At 49.1% G+C, this 23022-nt stretch overlaps 1 protein-coding gene across 1 annotated transcript; it reads left to right on the top strand.

The window, feature by feature from the left end:
* Positions 1-16740: 16740 nt before the first annotated feature.
* LOC308237280 (protein S100-A7-like) lies at positions 16741-17940 on the top strand (the record flags this gene model as incomplete). Its single annotated transcript, XM_080647822.1, has 2 exons — positions 16741-16881; positions 17776-17940. The coding sequence occupies 2 exons, from the start codon at positions 16741-16743 to the stop codon at positions 17938-17940; spliced, it is 306 nt and encodes a 101-aa protein (XP_080503948.1).
* Positions 17941-23022: the final 5082 nt, after the last annotated feature.

Here is a 23022-nt window from a genome sequence, read left to right as displayed (position 1 = left end):
TGTGGAGGTGGAGCAGCTGGAGACAGTGGAGAATCTGGGAAGTGAGAGCAGCACCTATTCTGGGCCCGCCCAAGCATCCTCAGCCCTTTGCTTCCTGCCTGCCTTGTCTCAGGGCCCCTCCCTGCCCATCCTCAGTGCCTCCAATGATGGCAGCCAGTGTTGTGATGCCTCACAGGTCCTTCGGCAGCACAGCGGAGCCTTCATTGCCTTCCTGAGATGACATCACACGCACTTGCTCCCTAAGATTAACTCAGCCAGTTTCAGGGACCCACCTTCCCTCAGAGCCTGATCTGAAGCATCTCAGACCCACACAAGGTCACAAGGTTTTCCATCTCCCTGCCTCCCAGCTCATCCTCCCAGCTCCAGGGCTTGGGTGGGGCTACACACACAACTCCAGTACACCTCCCTTGCATGTCCTACCTCAGTTAGTGGTAGGACACAGTCATGAAGGACATTCACTCATCCGACAAATATTTCTCGAGGCCCTGCCGTGTGCCAGGACTCTCCAGGCAATATGAGTAGGACACGCGGCCAGCTCACAGGGCGGGAACGAGCGGAGGGGACAGTCACACACTGTGAACACTGCTAATTTAGTGGCACAAATGGGGCACCCTGGGCACCCAGGAAGACACACTGTCTGCCTGCAGAGTTGAGGAAGACTTCCTCAGGAGGCAACATTTTAGGTGGGACTGAAGAAAAGATGCTGTTGAGAGGAGAAGCATGGAGGACCAGCACTCCAGACGGAGGGAATCACATGGTCAAAGGCGTGGGGTGGCCTGCGAGGGGAAGGTGTCCACGGGGTTCATGAGGAGCAGGTAGGAGACCCAGGGCTGGAGAGGAGGATGGAGGCTGATGCAAAGGGCCCTGTGTGCCAAGCTAGAGCTGCAGCTTCCTCCTGTGCACAGGATCTCAGATGGTAGGTGATGGGTGGGAGGTGAGAGACAAGTGGTAGGAACAGCTTTATTATAAGGCAATAATCGACTGCTGTGTGGCATTGACCCCACTCTGAAAGAAGCCAGGTGTGTAGGCTTGGCCTCCATACAGCCACCACCTGGGCCTTTGCATGGCAGGTGAACTCCTTCCCCCATCTCCAGCTTTCTGTCAGCCAGCCAGCCCTTCTATCCCTGGAATGGGCACGCAGCGGTTGAGTGGATCTCCCAGAAGGGGGCGCCAAAGGGCAGGTTATTGAACCAGAGATTAAGCCTCCACATCCCTGAAGGTTTGAGAGAAACAGGTAAATACTGAAGCCAAACTTCTTCCAGTTTGCAGGGTGAGCCTTCATCTACCCAACATAATGATTTCCTCGGCAAATAAGTGGTTCAGCAATACACTAAAATAAAATAAAAATGGCTCACGTGTCTAAGAGGTAAAACAATTTGCAATGCCAAGCTAGAGTCACAGAGAATTTATTGAATACCTTAGGTTCAGCCATCATTCCCCTGGGAATTCATCCCAAGAAAGTAATTAAACAGCAATAAGTCTGGTAAGAAAAAGCAATAAGTAGGTGTTTACCACAGCAAGTTCTATAGCCAAATAGCAAAAATAAAAACCTAGAAGCCACCTAATTAAGGAATTTGGTGTGCCAATATAAACTTGGACAATTTAAAGATAATAATTTATCACTTAAAAATAATTCATTTTAGACACAGAGCTTGTTGGGGGTAGAGGTTTCATATTGTACCCCCTTCACCCTGCCTTTTTTTCAATCTGGGACAAAACCCCTCCCCCCCAACACAATCCCAATACACAGTGATGATCTCCTTACAGCTGTGCTGTAACTAGTCTTTTCATTAATACTACTAGAGGCCCGATGCACAAAGATTCATGCAAGAATGGGCCTTCCTTCCCCTGGCTGCCCATACCGCCTTTGCTCTGGCTGGAGCCGCCTTTCTGCCTTCCCATGGTGACCAGAGGCCTGGAGCAGCTGGGGTGGTTCAGAATGCCTGCACCACCACCCCGGGCAGCTCAGCGCCTGCATATGCAAATTAACCCAACACATTAACCTTTTTTTGGGGTTAATTTGCATACTCATTCCTGATTGGCTGGTGGGTATCATAAAGGTATGGTCAATTAGCATGTTACTCTTTTATTAGTGTAGATGCTGTGGACATCTGTCACACACTAAGTCAGTGGTCGGCAAACTGTAGCTCTCGAGCCACATGCAGTTCACGAGCATGGTTTGCCCCTCTGTTGACTAATGAGTTTGCTGACCACTGCACTAAGTCAATGTAGCCTGATTTTTAACTGCTCTTTAATCCATTACCAGTTGCCATTTAAGTTACATTAGGTTCATACGATTCAAGGTTAATTCTTGCTGAACACTGACATTTCTTCCAAATTTTGCCATGTGTGCTACGTGCTGGGGGAAGGATAGAAATGAATTTCCACCACTTCCCCTGCCTGAGCCACCCTGTTCCACTGACAGCACCTCCCACAGCCACATGAAGAGGCTTTGGAACTAGAGAGAGGTTGTGATGTGATGTGGTGGTTGTGGAAAATTGTGAATGTACTTAATGTCGCTGGCATGTACATTTCTAAGGATCATAGATAAATTACATTTTATTTAAATTAAATTTCATTAACATTTTATTATATTTCATTTAAAATACATTTTAGCCGAAACCGGTTTGGCTCAGTGGATAGAGCGTCGGCCTGCGGACTGAAGGGTCCCGGGTTCGATTCCAGTCAAGGGCATGTACCTTGGTTGCGGGCACATCCCCAGTAGGGAGTGTGCAGGAGGCAGCTGATCGATGTTTCTCTCTCATCGATGTTTCTAGCTCTCTATCCCTCTCCCTTCTTCTCTGTAAAATATCAATAAAATATATTTAAATAAATAAATAAATAAAATAAAATACATTTTACTTTAACTGCATGGTACAAAAACTACAGTAAAATTTAAGCAAATGTAAGATAAACACAAATATTTAAAAACTGCATCTCAAGGGGGAGCCCTCTCTGCCGTGGCAGCTGACACACGCTGTGGCCCAGGACCGGGGACCACAGGCCTCGCAGGAGCTGAGGCGAGTCGCCCACAAGCTGCAGGCGGTTCTTCTGCCTCTTGGAGGTCAGTGAAGGCTGTGCCCGGAGCCTGCTCTGGCTCTGGGGAGGCCACTGGAGTCGGCGTTGCCTCTTGAGGACTTTTCTGCTCTTGCTCTGGAGCTGGTTCTGTAGATCCCAGAAGAGAACGTCTTATCACCATGACTGCCTCAATGTGCCTTCTAGAGACAGAAAATCTCTCCTATTCATCGATGGAGTCCCGTTCAAGAGCCCACCCCAGGAAGTCCTCCCGGACTGCAGGCCATGGGGATAGTGATCAGAGCAACTCTTTGCTCCTGCCTAACCCCAGCCTCTGGGAGCTCTTCTCTGTGTAGCTTAGCCCCCCACTCACCCACACCATCCACCCCCAGGCCTCCTCACCCTCTGCCTCTGCCTCTGCCTCTGCGGGCTCACAATGCTCCAGCTCTGAAAGGAGCAGCTGGGTGCAGTGCTCCAGGTCTGAGCTGGTTCTGTAGATCCAAGGACAGAGGCAGATGGGAAGGGCCCTGTGTGGGTAATGGCACGCCTCTTTCCACCGCTAGCGGAGTGGACTGTCACTGATGACTCAGCATGAGCTTTCTGCTCATCAATCCCTGCCCTCTCCTCCCCGCTCCTCTTCAGTCCTGTCTTCTCACTACCTGCCCACTCTCTGGACTCCAGCACTAGCTTTACTCCTCACGCCTGGAACACCCATCGCTCTGTGCTTTCCCCAGACACCCAGCTCCCAGCATTGACCAAACTATTGCAAGGATCAGCTCAGCAGACAGGCTCTCTCACCTCCACAGGGACACCCACACAGGCTAAAACACACACACACGCACACACGCACAGGGACAGGCACAGCCCAGAAGTCCAGGACACAGGACAAGGGATCCAGTCCTCTGGGCACTGCTGAGTGTCCCATGCACAGTGACCAGTGCCCATGTGCCCCCAAAGCCCTCCACCCTTGCCTACTTCAGTGGTGCCATCTCCCCTACATCCCTGGGGTTGTGCTGGGCAGGAGGGCAGGGGCATGAGGCACCGTGTTCAAACCTCCCTCGGCTCCTGCTCCCTGCAGTTCCTGGATCCCCAGATGCTGATCGCGGCTTGAGAAGGAAAAGCATGACTGGGCCCAGCAGAATGCTCTGCAGTGCTGACCCCGGGACCTGGCATGCTGGCTGCGCTAGGGAGCTGGGGCAGAGGTGGACAGAGGCCCTGCTGAGAGAGGTGGTCAGTTGTGCTGGAGGCCAAAGGGAGCGCACCCTCCTGGCACATTCCTGGGTAATCCCCCCAAGGGGAATCCACAATTACATTCACCAAGAAGGGGCATTTCTGACAGCATAAGTAGCCAAAGAAAAGCAGGAAACAGGCCATATCTGAGCAAGAGACACTTTATTGTTTCTTGGGGTTTCTGGAGGCCTCAGGCTGGGCTGGGCTCACTGTCCTCCCCCAGAACAGAGCGGGGCTCCGTGGCTATGATTGTGGTAGTCCGTGGCTATGACTCCCAACACCGACAGGAACTCGGAAAACTCGATCTTCTTATCCTTATTCTTGTCCTCGTCCTCAAAGATATGGGCCAAGAAATCTTTGCCCTTTTTTTCCTGTGGAAAAGACAAATTCAGTTCCAAAAGTGTTATGGGTGGAATAGGAGGAGGAGGAGGCAGAGACGGGGAGAGAAGCACCAGGGGATGCACAGGTGTAGCTGGTGTGGGCCAGTGGGGGGTGTCTGGGGATGAGGGGGACAGTAGCATTAACCTGCAGGTCACTGAGGGAGATTCCTTGGACCAAATATCAGCATTAAAGAGAGACCTAGTGATGGTGGGCAGACTCTGCCCAGAGCTTCACTGATCAATGAGCTAGTGGGTGGGTGGTCTTTAGACCCTGACCTGCTCCCCCCACCCACTTCCAGGACCCCATCTACCTAAGTTCTACCCAGAAACTAAAGAGAGGCCCTACCCCTTGTCTCTTCATTCCTAACCCTTCTCTCCTATCTCCTATCTGCCTTCCCGAATCTTCCATGCTCAGTGCCCTCTTTTGCTCACCTATTCTCTGTGTCACCTAGTAGCCTCTCTTTCTGTAATCAGTTCAGTATATTCTAACTGTCAGACTAAATCAGGTCTACGGATGAGCTTTTCATTGTAATGAAAGGTGTTAAATTTTATCAGCCATGGAATCTCTATCGCCTTCCCTTGGATCTCAGAGAACCTAATGGAGGCTTCTAGAGGCAGAGCCTGAGCCTATGGGCTTCGGTCTCCTGGATGGACAGTGACAAGTGGGAGGGGACCCATTCTTTACTCTCCTATTTGACCACCTCGTAACTACCCTTGATCTCCAGATGCCTTTACACTTGGCCACCTGTTTCATCTCTTTCATCCTGATAATAACTCAGGAGAGTCCTCTTAGGCCTTTTTGCAGATGAGAATATGGAGGATGAGAGAATGGGATTGACTTGTCCAAGGTCTTTCGCCATGCCAGGCACCAAGCAACCTTCGGAAGTAACCCAGACTCACACAGGCCTTGAGGAAGTTAGGGAAATTCTCCTTCAGCATCTTGAGCAGGCCCTGCTTGTCAATGGTGTCATCGGGTTTTGTGTATTTGTGGAACAGGACGATCAAGTCCATCACGGACTGCTCAACTGGAGTATGGCTCATCTTGGTTTTCAAGGAAGCTGCTGGAAAGAAAGACGAGGACCTCTGTTATCCTTCTCCCCAGGTGAGGGTCCCTAAGTCAGGACAATGGGGTGGGAACTGGGCATCCAGTGAAGGGAGGCTCAGGTGGAGCAGAAGGAACTGTATCAACCTAGGAGGTGGGATGAGATGCTCACAAGGAGGAGAGTGTGACCAAGGCTGGGGGCTGGCCCGTGCACGTCAGGGTCCAGAGGAGGTGGAGGAGAACATAAAAGCCCACTGTGGACAGAACCACAGGAAGCAGAAGCAGAGAGGGTAATAGTCAATCACACGAAAAGGACTGACATTATAGTTGGAACCTGAGCTAAACACAGCATTTGGATGACTCTGCTCTTCAAGAGCATCAACACCAACTCCTCCAGGGTCAGCGTCAGGGTTAGAATCAAGGGGACAAAATAACTTCTGACTACTCTGGCCTCACCCTCCCTGAGCTGCTCTTGGAAGGAGACCCCTGAGGAGCCCATTGTGAACATGAAGCAAGCTGTAAGAGAAATGGGCCCTGGAGGCTCCCAGTGGTGAGTGTGAGTAGGAAGGTCAGTGTGAGCAGATATACAGTCCTGTCCTGAGCTCCTGCAAGTTTTCCTGGACCATCCCCACCAGTGGGAAAGAAGGAATGCTAACCAGTGTTGGCATCATGTTTGAAATAATCAGAAATACCTGCCTCAGTTTTAGACTCTTGGGTGGAATGTAGGGAGATAGGCTCCTTCAGATGACCTTTGTACCTCCCTGATATTTGGAACCCCAAGGCTAGACCACATTTAAGTAAAGAGGTCTGACTTCCCAAAGCCGGTACCTCCACCAACTGTCTGGAGCCCAAGCAGAGAAATGGGACAATGCAGCCCTCACACCCCAGACTTTCCAAAGCACCTAAGAAATGTGCATGGATCACACGTGTGGGCATCGAACAAAAACTACCATTGTCTCCTGATCTGAGAGAAGGAACCTTGCTGCTATGTTCCTACGTGAAACCACCTAAGGCCTTCTATCAACTTGGCCAATGCCAGAGCTGAGCCCTGTGCACAGAAAGTCACTGGTCATTCCCTCAGCTGGGAACGAGGTCCAAAACCTTAGTTGATGGGTCTCTGATCCATGCAGTGGCAGGTCTTCTCACCAGGGCAAGGTGAGTGGGCATTGCTGGCCTGCGTTTAGGAGAATCTTCAAGGCTTTGGGAGAGACCCCACTGTCCCCAGTGGTTGGGGTGCAAAGTCTGTGATTCCAGAGAGAGAAGAAGACAAGGAGGAGAGGAAGGTTCCTATACTTAGCTCCCACCAGGGATGTTTCAACAGAGTTGTCACAGAAGAGCCCAAAGAGCAATGGGAGCATCAGTACAGACATCTTGTTGTAGATAGGCCCTCGCGACCCAGTGGGATGAAGTTGGAAAGACCCATAACAGGCAGAGTTGAGACTGGATCCAGGCTCCTGAATCCTCTCCCATCACCGCTTTCCCTACTCCTGGACACAGAAGAACACACTGGGCCCTGATGAACCCCCCTGGCAAACAGGTACAGACTTACCAGAGCTGACGAGGTGTCACTGAGGAGAAGGATGAGTGTGCTGTGCATCTGGGCAAAGACTGGTGCCTTTATAAGGCTCAGTCTGGCTCCTCCTAGGCACTGGGAGCCCTTGGGCCATGTTCTTTCTCTGCTTCCTGGACCATTGCCTCACTCAGGTGGGTGGAACACACCTAGGAGTGTGTGTTCATCATGTTCTTGTAAAATCGCAGGCAACTCCCAAGGGATAGCACTATTCTAGAGCATTGTTCTGTGGGTAAGGAAACAAAGGGCTGGGGTGGGGAAAACAATGGGATGTGTCTTAAAAGCTCGGGAATTGTGGTAGAGAAAACTGGGTTTCTGAACTTAAAGAGGATGGGACTCTGAAAAGCACCATGATCTGTGTTTGCTCATCACCCAGTCCTTCCACAAGTTTGCTCTGACATCTAACAAAACTCTCTCCAGCGGTTTATAAGTCCATAATGATACCTCACATCACCTTACCTGTCATATTGACATTCCTCCTAAACCTTCAAAACCTTATGAGATGGTGCTGTTACCCTCATGTTGAAGACGGAGAATTGAGGGAGTAAGAGGTAAGCAAAGTTCCTATGTGCACGAGGCTAATAGACAGCAAGCTCAAGATATGATCCCAGAAAAGCCTGATTCCAAACCTTCCTCTTAAGCCCACTACTAGACCTCTGGGGTCACTGCAGGGCCTGCAAACTCAAAGTCCAAGAAAGGGAAGCAGGGTCACCTCACTCCCATCATCACGTTAGGTCCTCACTGAAACGCTAGGAGAGAAAGAAGTGGCATGACCCACAGTGACAGGCCAGGTAGCACAGAGAGAATAGCACATCACCTACAGGTGAGGGAAGACAGGAGGTCTGAGTTCTGGCGTTAGCCCCACACTCTTGAACTTCACTTTGCATCTTCAGGGGCTGCCTGAGCCCACCAAGGAAGCCACTGTCTAGACTCAGGGATGGTGACCACCATGAAATGAGCCAGCAGGAAATTGGGCAAAGTTGCCTCCCCTCCCATGATGATGATTTCCTATAAATCATCACTGAAGAGTGATGTTCCTCTTTCCCTTATGCAAGACAGTCTGCTTAGGAGTCAGTGGCCATGCCCTAGGGTCTGCTGTGTCCCAACCTGCTGTGGAAAATCTAGTTCAGGTGCAGGAGACAGGAGCTTGGAGGTTAGGATGAGGCCTTGGGACCTCTGGGGAATGGCCCTGCTGACTCACTAAGGAATCCTTGTTCCTGCTCTCTGTTTCCCTAAGAACATCCTCCCATTGAGTGAGCAGACTGCTCAGGCATTGGGCACCCTGGGACCAGGCTCACCGATAAGCCTGGGTCAGCCTCGTCCTTCGCTCCCACCTCCCCACCCCCAATGCATTGGGCTTCCACACCTGGCCCTTCTGTCCCAACACCAGCACCAGCCCTCTCTGGTTCACTTATGTAATGTGTTCTCACCGCCACTAAAAGCCTGCTGTGAAGGATACACAGGAAACCTGGAGCAGGGGGTGACTTGGAGCAGAAGAACTGAAATGTCGTTCCCACATTCGCCCTGGTATAGCTTTTGAAATTTGAACAATGTCAAGATACTTAAAGCTCATTTTTAATTTTTATATTTAAGTTTTGCTTTGTTCAATCTTGGCCTCATTTTCAGAGTCTGAACTATGTATAGTCCTTGGCTTCCGGAATCTAAACATCATTTATCTGTTGCAAGGTATCTTATTTTACTTATATACTTATTTTCCTTTAATCTTCATTACCATTCAATTTCCCCCAAAAAAGCCAAAAAAGAAATATATGTTTTCTGTTTATTTTTATGCATGCTCACCAATGTAAATAGTTCTTTTGGCCTGTGTTCAATCCATTTTTTTTAAATATAAATTATGCAGAAAAGTACAACAAACTACAATATATAGTCTAATCTCTTACACTTGTGACTGTCCCCCACGTCAATGAATAAAACATTGCCACCACCCACACCAGCCTGCTTTCTCTCTTCTCCAAAACCATAATCTGACTTTTATGAGACCCTCTCTCTGTTTCATTTTTATTTTACCACCTAAGCATACATTCCTGAACACTGCCATTTCCCCCACTTTCAAATTTTACTTGAAGGGAAACATATTCTATGCATTCTTCTGTATCTGCTTTATTTTTCTCAGTATTACATTTATAAGTTATATGTTGTACTGTGTTTGTTCTTCACTGTACTAGTGTACTATATATATATCTTTATATGAATGTGACATAATTTTTTCATAATTCTGCTTTAGATACCACATGCTCATCACTTTGTCTTCTTTTTGAATGGTTTCCAGCTCAGGTGACCAGGGATTTTGACCTCTGACCTCATGTTCCTGTGGGGATCAGCCACCCTGTCTGGTGAGGATGTGGAAAGGGCCCAGGGCAGGCCCTGGTTGTGTAAGTCCTGGGTGTTTAAGGAAGAAGAAGGGGATGAGCCCATGTTTCAGGGACCAACTTCAAAACAGCCCTGTCCATTGTCAGAGACATTAGTGTTTGCAACTATTGTGACTAACAGCCAAGTCCCACCCCAGCATGTCCCTTATCACTCACCACCACCAGAAAGGCTATAGGTATCTTCCAATCCCTGAGCCAATAGTCCTTTGGCAACATGGTCTACACATCCAAGTCATCACTTGGAACCATCTCGCAAGCATTTACTGTTTATCCTGAGCCTCTCTTTCATTCATCCCAATGGACTCTGGACCTCAGCTGTCCTTGGCTGTTTGGAGCTGAGACCTGGACCATTTGTTCAAGGTACAAAATTTAAGGAGAACCCACTGAGCACCACTCACTGTGCTTTAGGATGAACATATGGCAAGAGAGATTTTTAAAGAATTTATCTCCCCTCAATGCTCACACTTTAGAAGTGAAGTCAAAAAGAATAAAATAGAAACTGTGGATGTTGGATATGTACAGTGACACCCTGTGTAACCCGAGAAGAGAGGGGTAACTTTCTGGGGAGGAGAGGTCAATAGGCCAAAGAATTAAAATAAATTGGGCCCAGCTAGCATGGCTCAGTGGTTGAGCATCAACCTATGAACCAGGAGGTCACGGTTCGATTCCTGGTCAGGGTACATGCCCAGGTTGCAGGCTTAATCCCAGTGTGGGACATGCAGGAGGCAGCTGATGAATTATTCTCTCTCATCATTGATGTTACTATCTCTCTCTCACTCTCTCTTGCTTTCTGAAATCAATAAAAATATATTTTAAAAAATAAATAAAATAAATTGGTTAAGTAATTTCCTGTTGGACAGAAAATCTAAAATGCTAATAAGTTTACATTCAGAGACTTAGTTCTCAAACAACAGATTCAATTTATTAGCTAGCTTTCAGATAAGATTGTAAGAGAGCTCCAGAAAAAATATAGAAAAGAAGAAAATAGAATGCTTGCTCATAAATCCAGCATCATAGGTCAGGAGGGTACTCCTAGATAACTCTTGAGGGCTATTTGTTTCAATCAAACTTGGCTTACAATAAAAAGAAACATGATCTTATTATTTTTATTATTAATATACTCTAATTTTTAGAACCGTTTTAGATTGGCAGAAAATTTTGGAACAGAGAGTTTATTTCGTATATATCCCCTCTCCCCACCATGTCCCCTGTTTATTAACATCTTAATTAGCGTGAAACACTTGTTATAATTAATGAACCAATATTGATACATTATTATGAACTAAAGTCCCTGGTTTAACCAGGGTTCAGTTCATATTGTGAAATTCTGTGGTTTTTTTACAAATGTGTAATGCCACATATTCATCATTACAGTATCATGCAAAGTAGTTTCATTGCCTTAAAAATCACCGGTGCCCCACCTATTCAGCCATCCCCTCCTATCCTGAATCTTGATGATTACTGATATTTTTATTGTCAATATATTGGGTTTTGCTTTTTCTATAACGTCATATATTTGAAATCACACAGTATGTGGCTGTTTCAGAATGGCTTCCTTCACTCAGCACTATCCTTGTAGTTTCCTCCATGTCTTCGTGTGGCTTGATAGCTCAATTCTTTTTCTTGCTGGATAACATTCCACTGTATGGCTTACCACAGATTGTTTATTCATTCACCTTTTGAAAGACATCTTAGTTACTTCCAGTTTGGGGCAATTATGCCTAAAGCTTCTAAAACCATCCATTTGGAGGTTTTTATGAAGCTGTAACTCTTCAACTCACTTGGGTATTTTTTGACGACTGCCTGTGACAGGACCAGCAACCCAGGCATGGGTTGAGGCATGGCAGGGCCAGCTCTCCCTGTCCCCTTCTGTCAGAAAAGCAGAGTCCCAGAAGCCTGGCCCAGCATCACTCAGTTTCATTGGGACACATGTTCACTCTTGGTTGTAAGGGGCACAGGGAAAGCAGGGACCGGACTGTCAGAATGGCTTAGAGGAGACTCCACACACATGGTCGTACTGGGCACCTTAACCCCCAGCAAAACCGGGCTCTGTTAGTTCAGACGAGGGGTTGGGTACTGGGTTGGACATAGTTGGTGCCTGTCCCAAACCTCTCACTTCCAACACCCTTGGCTCTAGACTTGGTTCTGTCCTCCTGATGTCACGTCTGTTCTGTGCTGTAGTTTTGCTCACATGTCATGGTCTGGACTCCGGAATCTCTTTCCCTGGTTTACTTGCTTGAACACTAGATGTTGACATTCATTCAAATGCCACATGTAAGGTATCTCAGTCCACCTCTCCTCCCCAGAAAGTTACCCCTCTCTTCTTGGGTTATACAGGGTGTCACTGTACATCTCCAACATCCACAGTTTCTATTTTATTCTTTTTGTCTTCACTTCTAAAGTGTGAGCATTGAAGGGAGATAAATTCTTTAAAAATTTCTCTTGCCATAAGTTTATTCTAAAGCACAGTGAGTGGTGCTCAGTGGGTTCTCCTTAAATTTTGTACCTTGAACAAATGGTCCAGGTCTCAGCTCCAAACAGCCAAGGACAGCTGGGGTCCAGAGTCCATTGTGATGAATGAAAAAGTGGATCAGTATAAACAGTAAATGCTTGCGAGATGGTTCCAAGTGATGACTTGGATGTGTAGACCATGTTGCCAAAGGACTATTGGCTCAGGGATTGGAAGATACCTATAGCCTTTCTGGTGGTGGTGAGTGATAAGGGAGATGCTGGGGTGGGACTTGGCTGTTAGTCACAATAGTTGCAAACACTAATGTCTCTGACAATAAACAGGGCTGTTTTGAAGTTGGTCCCTGAAACATGGACTCATCCCCTTCTTCTTCCTTAAACACCCAGGACTTACACAACCAGGGCCTGCCCTGGGCCCTTTCCACATCCTCACCAGACAGGGTGGCTGATCCCCACAGGAACATGAGGTCAGAGGTCAAAATCCCTTGTCACCTGAGCTGGAAACCATTCAAAAAGAAGACAAAGTGATGAGCATGTGGTATCTAAAGCAGAATTATGAAAAAATTATGTCACATTCATATAAAGATATATACAGTACACTAGTACAGTGAAGAACAAACACAGTACAACATATAACTTATAAATGTAATACTGAGAAAAATAAAGCAGATACAGAAGAATGCATAGAATATGTTTCCCTCCAAGTAAAATTTGAAAGTGGGGGAAATGGCAGTGTTCAGGAATGTATGCTTAGGTGGTAAAATAAAAATGAAACAGAGAGAGGGTCTCATAAAAGTCAGATTATGGTTTTGGAGAAGAGAGAAAGCAGGCTGGTGTGGGTGGTGGCAATGTTTTATTCATTGACGTGGGGGCAGTCACAAGTGTAAGAGATTAGATTGTATATTGTAGTTTGTTGTACTTTTCTGCATAATTTATATTTTTTAAAAATGGATTGAACACAGGCCAAAAGAACTATTTACATTGGTGAGCATGCATAAAAATAAACAGAAAACATATATTTCTTTTTTGGCTTTTTTGGGGGAAATTGAATGGTAATGAAGATTAAAGGAAAATAAGTATATAAGTAAAATAAGATACCTTGCAACAGATAAATGATGTTTAGATTCCGGAAGCCAAGGACTATACATAGTTCAGACTCTGAAAGTGAGGCCAAGATTGAACAAAGCAAAACTTAAATATAAAAATTAAAAATGAGCTTTAAGTATCTTGACATTGTTCAAATTTCAAAAGCTATACCAGGCCGAATGTGGGAACGACATTTCAGTTCCTCTGCTCCAAGTCACCCCTGCTCCAGGTTTCCTGTGTATCCTTCACAGCAGGCTTTTAGTGGCGATGAGAACACATTACATAAGTGAACCAGAGAGGGCTGGTGCTGGTGCTGGGACAGAAGGGCCAGGTGTGGAAGCCCAATGCATTGGGGGTGGGGTGGGGTTGAGGACGAAGCTGATCCAGGCTTATCGGTGAGCCTGGTTCCAGGGTGCCCAATGCCTGAGCAGTCTGCTCACTCATGGGAGAATGTTCTAAGGGAAACAGAGAGCAGGAACAAGGATTCCTTAGTGAGTCAGCAGGGCCATTCCCCAGAGGTCCCCAGGCCTCATCCTAACCTCCAAGCTCCTGTCTCCTGCACCTGAACTAGATTTTCCACAGCAGGTTGGGAAACAGCAGACCCTAGGGCATGGCCATTGACTCCTAAGCAGACTGTCTTGCATAAGGGAAAGAGGAACATCACTCTTCAGTGATGATTTATAGGAAATCATCATCATGGGAGGGGAGGCAACTTTGCCCAATTTCCTGCTGGCTCATTTCATGGTGGTCACCATCCCTGAGTCTAGACAGTGGCTTCCTTGAAGGGTTCAGGCAGCCCCTAGAGCTGCAAAGTGAAGTTCAAGAGTGTGGGGCTGGCCAAAACCGGTTTGGCTCAGTGGATAGAGCGTCAGCCTGCGGACTGATGGGTCCCGGGTTCGATTCCGGTCAAGGGCATGTACCTTGGTTGTGGGCACAACCCCAGTAGGGAGGTGTGCAAGAGGCAGCTGATCGATGTTTCTCTCTCATCGATGTTTCTAGCTCTCTATCCCTCTCCCTTCCTCTCTGTAAAATATCAATAAAAAAATATATATATATTAAAAAAATAATAATAACAACAACATTAATTACTACCATTTTAAAAAAAAGAAAAAAAAAAAGAGTGTGGGGCTAAGGCCAGAACTCAGACCTCCTATCTTTTCTCATCTGCAGGTGATGTTCTATTCTCTCTGTGCTACCTGGCCTGTCACTGTGGGTCACGCCACCTCTTTCTCTCCTAGCGTTTCAGTGAGGACCCCACGTGATGATGGGAGTGAGGTGACCCTGCCTCCCTTTCTTGGACTTTGAGTTTGCAGGCCCTGCAGTGACCCCAGAGGTCTAGTAGTGGGCTTAAGAGGGAGGTTTGGAATCAGGCTTTTCTGGGATCATATCTTGAGCTTGCTGTCTATTAGCCTCGTGCACATAGGAACTTTGCTTACCTCTTACTCCCTCAATTCCCCGTCTTCAACATGAGGGTAACAGCACCATCTCATAAGGTTTTGAAGGTTTAGGAGGAATGTCAATATGACAAGTAAGGTGATGTGAGGTATCATTATGGACTTATAAACCACTGGAGAGAGTTTTGTTAGATGTCAGAGCAAACTTGTGGAAGGACTGGGTGATGAGCAAACACAGAACATGCTGCCTTTCAGAGTCCCATCCTCTTTAAGTTCAGAAACCCAGTTTTCTCTACCACAATTCCCGTGCTTTTAAGACACATCCCATTGTTTTCCCCACCCCAGCCCTAGGTTGCCTTACCCACAGAACAATGCTCTAGAATAGTGCTATCCCTTGGGAGTTGCCTGCGATTTTACAGGAACGTGATGAACACACACTCCTAGGTGTGTTCCACCCACCTGAGTGAGGCAATGGTCCAGGAAGCAGAGAAAGAACATGGCCCAAGGGCTCCCAGTGCCCTGGAGGAGCCAGACTGAGCCTTATAAAGGGACCAGTCTTTGCCCAGATGCACAGCACACTCATCCTTCTCCTCAGTGACACCTCGTCAGATCTGGTAAGTCTGTACCTGTTTGCCAGGGGGGTTCATCAGGGCCCAGTGTGTTCTTCTGTGTCCAGGAGTAGGGAAAGCGGTGATGGGAGAGGATTCAGGAGCCTGGATCCAGTCTCAACTCTGCCTGTTATGGGTCTTTCCAACTTCATCCCACTGGGTCGCGAGGGCCTATCTACAACAAGATGTCTGTACTGATGCTCCCATTGCTCTCGGGGCTCTTCTGTGACAACTCTGTTGAAACATCCCTGGTGGGAGCTAAGTATAGGAACCTTCCTCTCCTCCTTGTCTTCTTCTCTCTCTGGAATCACAGACTTTGCACCCCAACCTCTGGGGACAGTGGGGTCTCTCCCAAAGCCTTGAAGATTCTCCTAAACGCAGGCCAGCAATGCCCACTCACCTTGCCCTGGTGAGAAGACCTGCCACTGCATGGATCAGAGACCCATCAACTAAGGTTTTGGACCTCGTTCCCAGCTGAGGGAATGACCAGTGACTTTCTGTGCACAGGGCTCAGCTCTGGCCTTGGCCAAGTTCACAGAAGGCCTTGGGTAATTCCACTTAGGGAATAGCAGCAAGGTTCTTTCTCCCTCATGATGAGGAAATGTAGTTTTTGTTAGATGCCTGCACATGTGAGCCATACACATTTCTTGAGAGTTTTGGAAAGTCTGGGGTATGAGGACTGCACTGTCCCATTTCTCTGCTTGGGGTCCGGACTGTTGGTGGAAGTACCGGCTTTGGGAAGTCAGACCTCTTTACTTAAATGTGGTCTAGCCTTGGGGTTCCAGATAGCAGGGAGGTACAAAGGTCATCTGAAGGAGCTTATCTCCCTACAGTCCACCCAAGAGTCTAAAACTGAGGCAGGTATTTCTGATTATTTCAAACATGATGCCAAAACTGGTCAGCAGTCCTTCTTTCCCACTGGTGGGGATGGTCCAGGAAAACTTGCAGAGCTCAGGTCAGGGTTGTATATCTGCTCACACTGACCTTCCTACTCACACTCACCACTGGGAGCCTCCAGGGCCCATTTCACTTACAGCTTCCTTTATGTTCACAATGGGCTCCTCAGGGGTGTTGTTCCAAGAGCGGCTCAGGGCGGGTGAGGCCAGACTAGTCAGGAAGTTATTTTGTCCCCTTGGTTCAAACCCTGACGTTGACCCTGGAGGAGTTGGTGTTGATGCTCTTGAAGAGTAGAGTCATCCAAATGCTGTGTTTGGCTCAGGTCCCAACAAAAATGTCAGTCCTTTTTCGTGTGATTGACTCTTACCCTCTCTGCTTCTGCTTCCTGTGGTTCTGTCCACAGTGGGCTTCTGTATTCTCCTCCATCTCATCTGGACCCTGACCTGCACGGGCCCAGGCCCCAGCCTTAGTCACACTCTCCTCCTTGTGAGCACCGTATCTCACCTCCTAGGGTGATACAGTTCTTTCTGCTCCACCTGAGCCTCCCTTCACTGGATGCCCAGTTCCCACCCCATTGTCCTGACTTAGGGACCCTCACCTGGGAAAAAGGATCACAAAGGTCCCTGTCTTTCTTTCCGGCAGCTTCCTTGAAAACCAAGATGAGCCATACTCCAGTTGAGCAGTCCGTGATGGACTTGATTGTCCTGTTCCACAAATACACCAAACCCGATGACACCATTGACAAGCAGGGCCTGCTCAAGATGCTGAAGGAGAATTTCCCTAACTTCCTCAAGGCCTGTGTAAGTCTGGGTGACTTCCGAAGGTTGCTTGGGCCCTGGCATGGCGAAAGACCTTGGACAAGTCAATCCCATTCTCTCATCCTCCATATTCTCATCTGCAAAAAGGCCTAAAAGGACTCTCCTGAGTTATTATCAGGATGAAAGAGATGAAATAGGTGGCCAAGTGTAAAAGCATCTGGAGATCAAGGGTCAAATAGGAGAATGAAGAATGGGTCCCCTCCCACTTGTCACTCTCCATCCAGGAGACTGAAGCCCATAGGCTCAGGCTCTGCCTCTAGAAGCCTCCATTAGGTTCTCTGAGATCCAAGGGAAGGCGATAGAGATTCCATGGCTGATAAAATTTAACACCTTTCATTACAATGAAAAGCTCATTCGAAGACCTGATTTAGTCTGACAGTTAGAATATACTGAACTGATTACAAAAAGAGAGGCTACTAGGTGACACACAGAATAGGTGAGCAAAGGAGGGCACTGAGCATGGAAGATTCGGGAAGGCAGATAGGAGATAGGAGAGGAGGGTTAGGAATGAAGAGACAAGGGGTAGGGCCTATCTTTAGTTTCTGGGTAGAACTTAGGTAGATGGGGTCTTGGAAGTGGGTGGGGGTAGCGGGTCTGGGTCTAAAGACCACCCACCCACTAGCTCATTGATCAGTGAAGCTCTGGGCAGAGTCTGCCCACTATCACTAGGTATCTCTTTCATGCTGATATTTGGTCCAAGGAATCTCCCTCAGTGACCTGCAGGGTAATGCTACTGTCCCCCTCATTTCCAGACACCCTCCACTGGCCCACACCAGCTACACCTGTGCAGCCCCAGGTGCTTCTCTCCCCCTCTCTGCCTCCTCCTCCTCCTATTCCACCCATAACACCTTGGGATTGAATTTGTCTTTTCCACAGGAAAAAAAGGGCAAACATTTCTTGGCCCATATCTTTGAGGACGAGGACAAGAATAAGGATAAGAAGATCGAGTTTTCCGAGTTCCTGTCGGTGTTGGGAGTCATAGCCACGGACTACCACAATCATAGCCACGGAGCCCCGCTCTGTTCTGGGGGAGGACAGTGAGCCCAGCCCAGCCTGAGGCCTCCAGAAACCCCAAGAAACAATAAAGTGTCTCTTGCTCAGATATGGCCTGTTTCCTGCTTTTCTTTGGCTACTTATGCTGTCAGAACTTCCCCTTCTTGGTGAATGTAATTGTGGATTCTCCATGGGGGCATTACCCAGGAATGTGCCAAGAGGGTGCCCTCCCTTTGGCTTCCAGCACAACTGACCACCTCTTCAGCAGGGCCTCTGTCCACCTCTGCCCCTGCTCCCTAGCGCAGCGAGGTGCCAGGTCCCGGGGTCAGCACTGCAGAGCATTCTGCTGGCCCCAGCCATGCTTTTCCTTCTCAAGCCGTGATCAGCATGTGGGGATCCAGGAACTGCAGGGAGCAGGAGCCGAGGGAGGTGTGAACACGGTGCCTCATGCCCCCGCCTCCTGCCCAGCACCACCCCAGGGACATAGGGGAGATGGCACCACTGAAATAGGCATTGGGTGGAGAGTTTTGGGGGCACATGGGCACTGGTCACTGTGCACGGGACACTCAGCATTGCCAGAGGACTTGATCCCTTGTCCTGTGTCCTGGGCTTCTGGGCTGTGCCTGTCCCTGTGCGTGTGTGCATGTGTGTGTGTTTTAGCCTGTGTGGGTGTCCCTGTGGAGGTGAGAGAGCCTGTCTGCTGAGCTGACTCTCTCAATGGTTTGGTCAATGCTGGGAGCTGGGTGTCTGGGGAAAGCACAGAGCGATGGGTGTTCCAGGCGTGAGGAGTAAAGCTAGTGCTGGAGTCCAGAGAGTGGCCAGGTAGTGAGAAGACAGGACTGAAGAGGAGCGGGGAGGAGAGGGCAGGGATTGATGAGCAGAAAGCTCATGCTGAGTCATCAGTGACAGTCCACTCCGCTAGCGGTGGAAAGAGGCGTGCCATTACCCACACAGGGCCCTTCCCATCTGCCTCTGTCCTTGGATCTACAGAACCCGCTCAGACCTGGAGCACTGCACCCAGCTGCTCCTTTCAGAGCTGGAGCATTGTGAGCCCGCAGAGGCAGAGGCAGAGGGTGAGGAGGCCTGGGGGTGGATGGTGTGGGTGAGTGGGGGGCTAAGCCACACAGAGAAGAGCTCCCAGAGGCTGGGGTTAGGCAGGAGCAAAGAGTTGCTCTGATCACTATCCCCATGGCCTGCAGTCCGGGAGGACTTCCTGGGGTGGGCTCTTGAACGGGGACTCCATCGATGGATAGGAGAGATTTTCTGTCTCTAGAAGGCACATCGAGGCAGTCATGGTGATAACATGTTCTCTTCTGGGATCTATAGAACCAGCTCCAGAGCAAGAGCAGAAAAGACCTCAAGAGGCAACGCCGACTCCAGTGGCCTCCCCAGAGCCAGAGCAGGCTCCGGGCACAGCCTTCACTGACCTCCAAGAGGCAGAAGAACCGCCTGCAGCTTGTGGGCGACTCGCCTCAGCTCCTGTGAGGCCTGTGGTCCCCGGTCCTGGGCCACAGGTGTGTCAGCTGCCACGGCAGAGGGCTCCCCCTTGAGATGCAGTTTTTAAATATTTGTGTTTATCTTACATTTGCTTAAATTTTACTGTAGTTTTTGTACCATGCAGTTAAAATAAAATGTATTTTAAATAAAATATAATAAAATGTTAATAAAATTTAATTTAAATAAAATGTAATTTATCTATGATCCTTAGAAATGTACATGCCAGCGACATTAAGTACATTCACAATTTTCCACAACCACCACATCACATCACAACCTCTCTCTAGTTCCAGAGCCTCTTCATGTGGCTGTGGGAGGTGCTGGCAGTGGAACAGGGTGGCTCAGGCAGGGGAAGTGGTGGAAATTCATTTCTATCCTTCCCCCAGCACGTAGCACACATGGCAAAATTTGGAAGAAATGTCAGTGTTCAGCAAGAATTAACCTTGAATCGTATGAACCTAACGTATCTTAAATAGCAACTGGTAATGGATTAAAGAGCAGTTAAAAATCAGGCTACATTGACTTAGTGCAGTGGTCAGCAAACTCATTAGTCAACAGAGGGGCAAACCATGCTCGGGAGCTGCATGTGGCTGGAGAGCTACAGTTTGCCGCCCACTGACTTAGTGTGTGACAGATGTCCACAGCATCTACACTAATAAAAGAGTAATATGCTAATTGACCGTACCTTTATGATACCCACCAGCCAATCAGGAATGAGTATGCAAATTAACCCCAAAAAAGGTTAATGTGTTGGGTTAATTTGCATATGCAGGCGCTGAGCTGCCCGGGGTGGTGGTGCAGGCATTCTGAACCACCCCAGCTGCTCCAGGCCTCTGGTCACCATGGGAAGGCAGAAAGGCGGCTCCAGCCAGAGCGAAGGCGGTATGGGCAGCCAGGGGAAGGAAGGCCCATTCTTGCATGAATCTTTGTGCCTTGGGCCTCTAGTAGTATTAATGGAAAGACTAGTTACAGCACAGCTGTAAGGAGATCATCACTGTGTATTGGGATTGTGTGTGGGGGCGAGGGGTTTTGTCCCAGATTGAAAAAAAGGCAGGGTGAAGGGGGTACAATATGAAACCTCTACCCCCAACAAGCTCTGTGTCTAAAATGAATTATTTTTAAGTGATAAATTATTATCTTTAAATTGTCCAAGGTCATATTGGCACACCAAATTCCCTAATTAGGTGGCTTCTAGGTTTTTATTTTTGCTATATGGCTATAGACCTTGCTGTGGTAAACACCTACTTACTGCTTTTTCTTACCAGACTTATTGCTGTTTAATTACTTTCTTGGGATGAATTCCCACGGGAATGATGGCTGAATCTATGGTAATCAACAAATTCTCTGTGACTCTAGCTTGGCATTGCAAATTATTTTACCTCTTAGACACGTGAGCCATTTTTATTTTATTTTAGTGTATTGCTGAACCACTTATTTTGCCGAGGAAATCGTTATGTTGGGTAGATGAAGGCTCACCCTGTAAACTGGAAGAAGTTTGGCTTCAGTATTTACCTGTTTCTCTCAAACCTTCAGGGATGTGGAGGCATAATCTCTCTGGTTCAATAACCTGCCCTTTGGCGCCCCCTTCCGGGAGATCCACTCAACCGCTGCGTGCCCCCCCAGGGATAGAAGGGCTGGCTGGCTGGGAGAAAGCTGGAGATGGGGAAAGGAGTTCACCTGCCAAGCAAAGGCCCAGGTGGTAGCTGTATGGAGGCCAAGCCTACACACCTGGCTTCTTTCAGAGCGGGGTCAATGCCACACAGCAGTCGATTATTGCCTTCTAATAAAGCTGTTCCTACCACTTGTCTCTCACCTCCCACCCATCACCTACCATCTGAGATCCTGTGCACAGGAGGAAGTTGCAGCTCTAGCTTGGCACACAGGGCCCTTTGCATCAGCCTCCATCGTCCTCTCCAGCCCTGGGTCTCCTACCTGCTCCTCATGAACCCCGTGGACACCTTCCCCTCGCAGGCCACCCACCTTCATACCCCCACGCCTTTGACCATGTGGTTCCCTCCGTCTTGAGTGCTGGTCCTCCATGCTTCTCCTCGCAACAGCATCTTTTCTTCAGTCCCACCTAAAATGGTGCCTCCTGAGGAAGTCTTCCTCAACTCTGCAGGCAGACAGTGTCCCTTCCTGGGTGCCCAGGGTGCCCCATTTGTGCCACTAAATTAGCAGTGTTCACAGTGTGTGACTGTCCCCTCCGCTCGTTCCCGCCCTGTGAGCTGGCCACGTGTCCTACTCATATTGCCTGGAGAGTCCAGGCACACGGCAGGGCCTCGAGAAATATTTGTCGGATGAGTGAATGTCCTTCATGACTGTGGAGTTTGGGGATTCACTAAATGAGGTAGGACATGCAAGGGAGGTGTACTGGAGTTGTGTGTGTAGCCCCACCCAAGCCCTGGAGCTGGGAGGATGAGCTGGGAGGCAGGGAGATGGACAATCTTGTGACCTTGTGTGCGTCTGAGATGCTTCAGATCAGGCTCCGAGGGAAGGTGGGTCCCTGAAACTGGCTGAGTTAATCTTAGGGAGCAAGTGCGTGTGATGTCATCTCAGGAAGGCAACGAAGGCTCAGCTGTGCTGCCGAAGGACCTGTGAGGCATCACAACACTGGCTGCCATCATTGGAGGCACCGAGGATGGGCAGGGAGGGGCCTTGAGACAAGGCAGGCAGGAAGCAAAGGGCTGAGGATGCATGGGCGGGCCCAGAAGAGGTGCTGCTCTCTCTTCCCAGATTCTCCGCTGTCCCCAGCTGCTCCACCTCCACATCTCTGGAGTTGGCCCTTGTCCCGCTGCCATCAGCGGGGCCCTGCAGCCATGACGGACACGCCAGTCAAGGAATCCCTCTTCCAAATCATCCACAGCTACCACCAGTACGCGGCCCGGGAGGGGGACGTGGAGACCCTGTCCCTGGAGGAGCTGAAGGCCCTGCTCATGGACAACGTGCCCCGCTTCATGCAGAGCCCGGTTTGCGGGGCCTGGGGGCAGGTGGGGTGCAGTGGAGGCTGGGTTGTGGGTTTGAAGTGAGGGTTTTATACAGGGAGCATCTCCCAGGAGCATTGGAACTTAGGGAAGGGGAGTGCTGAGGCAGGATCAGCGGCCACAGGGAGGACGGCCCTGGCGGCTTTTCCTCCTGAAACTCCCTGCCTGGCCCCACTCCAGCCCAAGCATCGCTAACCCCTGAAACTCCATCCTAACCCCAAAGCAGTGTGTTGTTCTGCTTGTTTTGCTTCCCCTGAGAACAGGTCCTAAACCCTCCCTCTGCCCCTAGGCCCTGCCCCACCTGCCCCTCGAGTCCAGCCCCTTCTCCTGGGTCTATCACAGCCTCCTCCTACCCACCCCCATGCTGGGGAGGAGAGCTGGGCTAAAGAGAAGCCAGGAGGGACTAGGGTGTGGGCAGGTAGGAAACGGAGCTTCCCCTCCCCTTCTTGTCCCAGGCCGAGTCTCAGACCAGCCTAGGGGCCCAGCCCCGAATCTAGGCTGCTCAGCCACCCTGCTCAGGCCTGGAATCTTCTCTGCATCAGGACCAGCCATGTGATTACCCGGCTCCCTGGGGACTGCAAGGCCAACCCGAGTGTCTGCCCTCGGTGCCCGTGGTGCTTTGCCCCCGGGGTGACCCAAGGCTGCTGCATCC

Source organism: Plecotus auritus (assembly GCF_963455305.1).
Source record: "Plecotus auritus genome assembly, chromosome: 12".
Lineage (NCBI taxonomy): Eukaryota > Metazoa > Chordata > Mammalia > Chiroptera > Vespertilionidae > Plecotus > Plecotus auritus.
The sequence above is the reverse complement of the archived record's forward strand: the minus strand, read 5'-3'. Positions and strand labels throughout refer to the sequence as shown.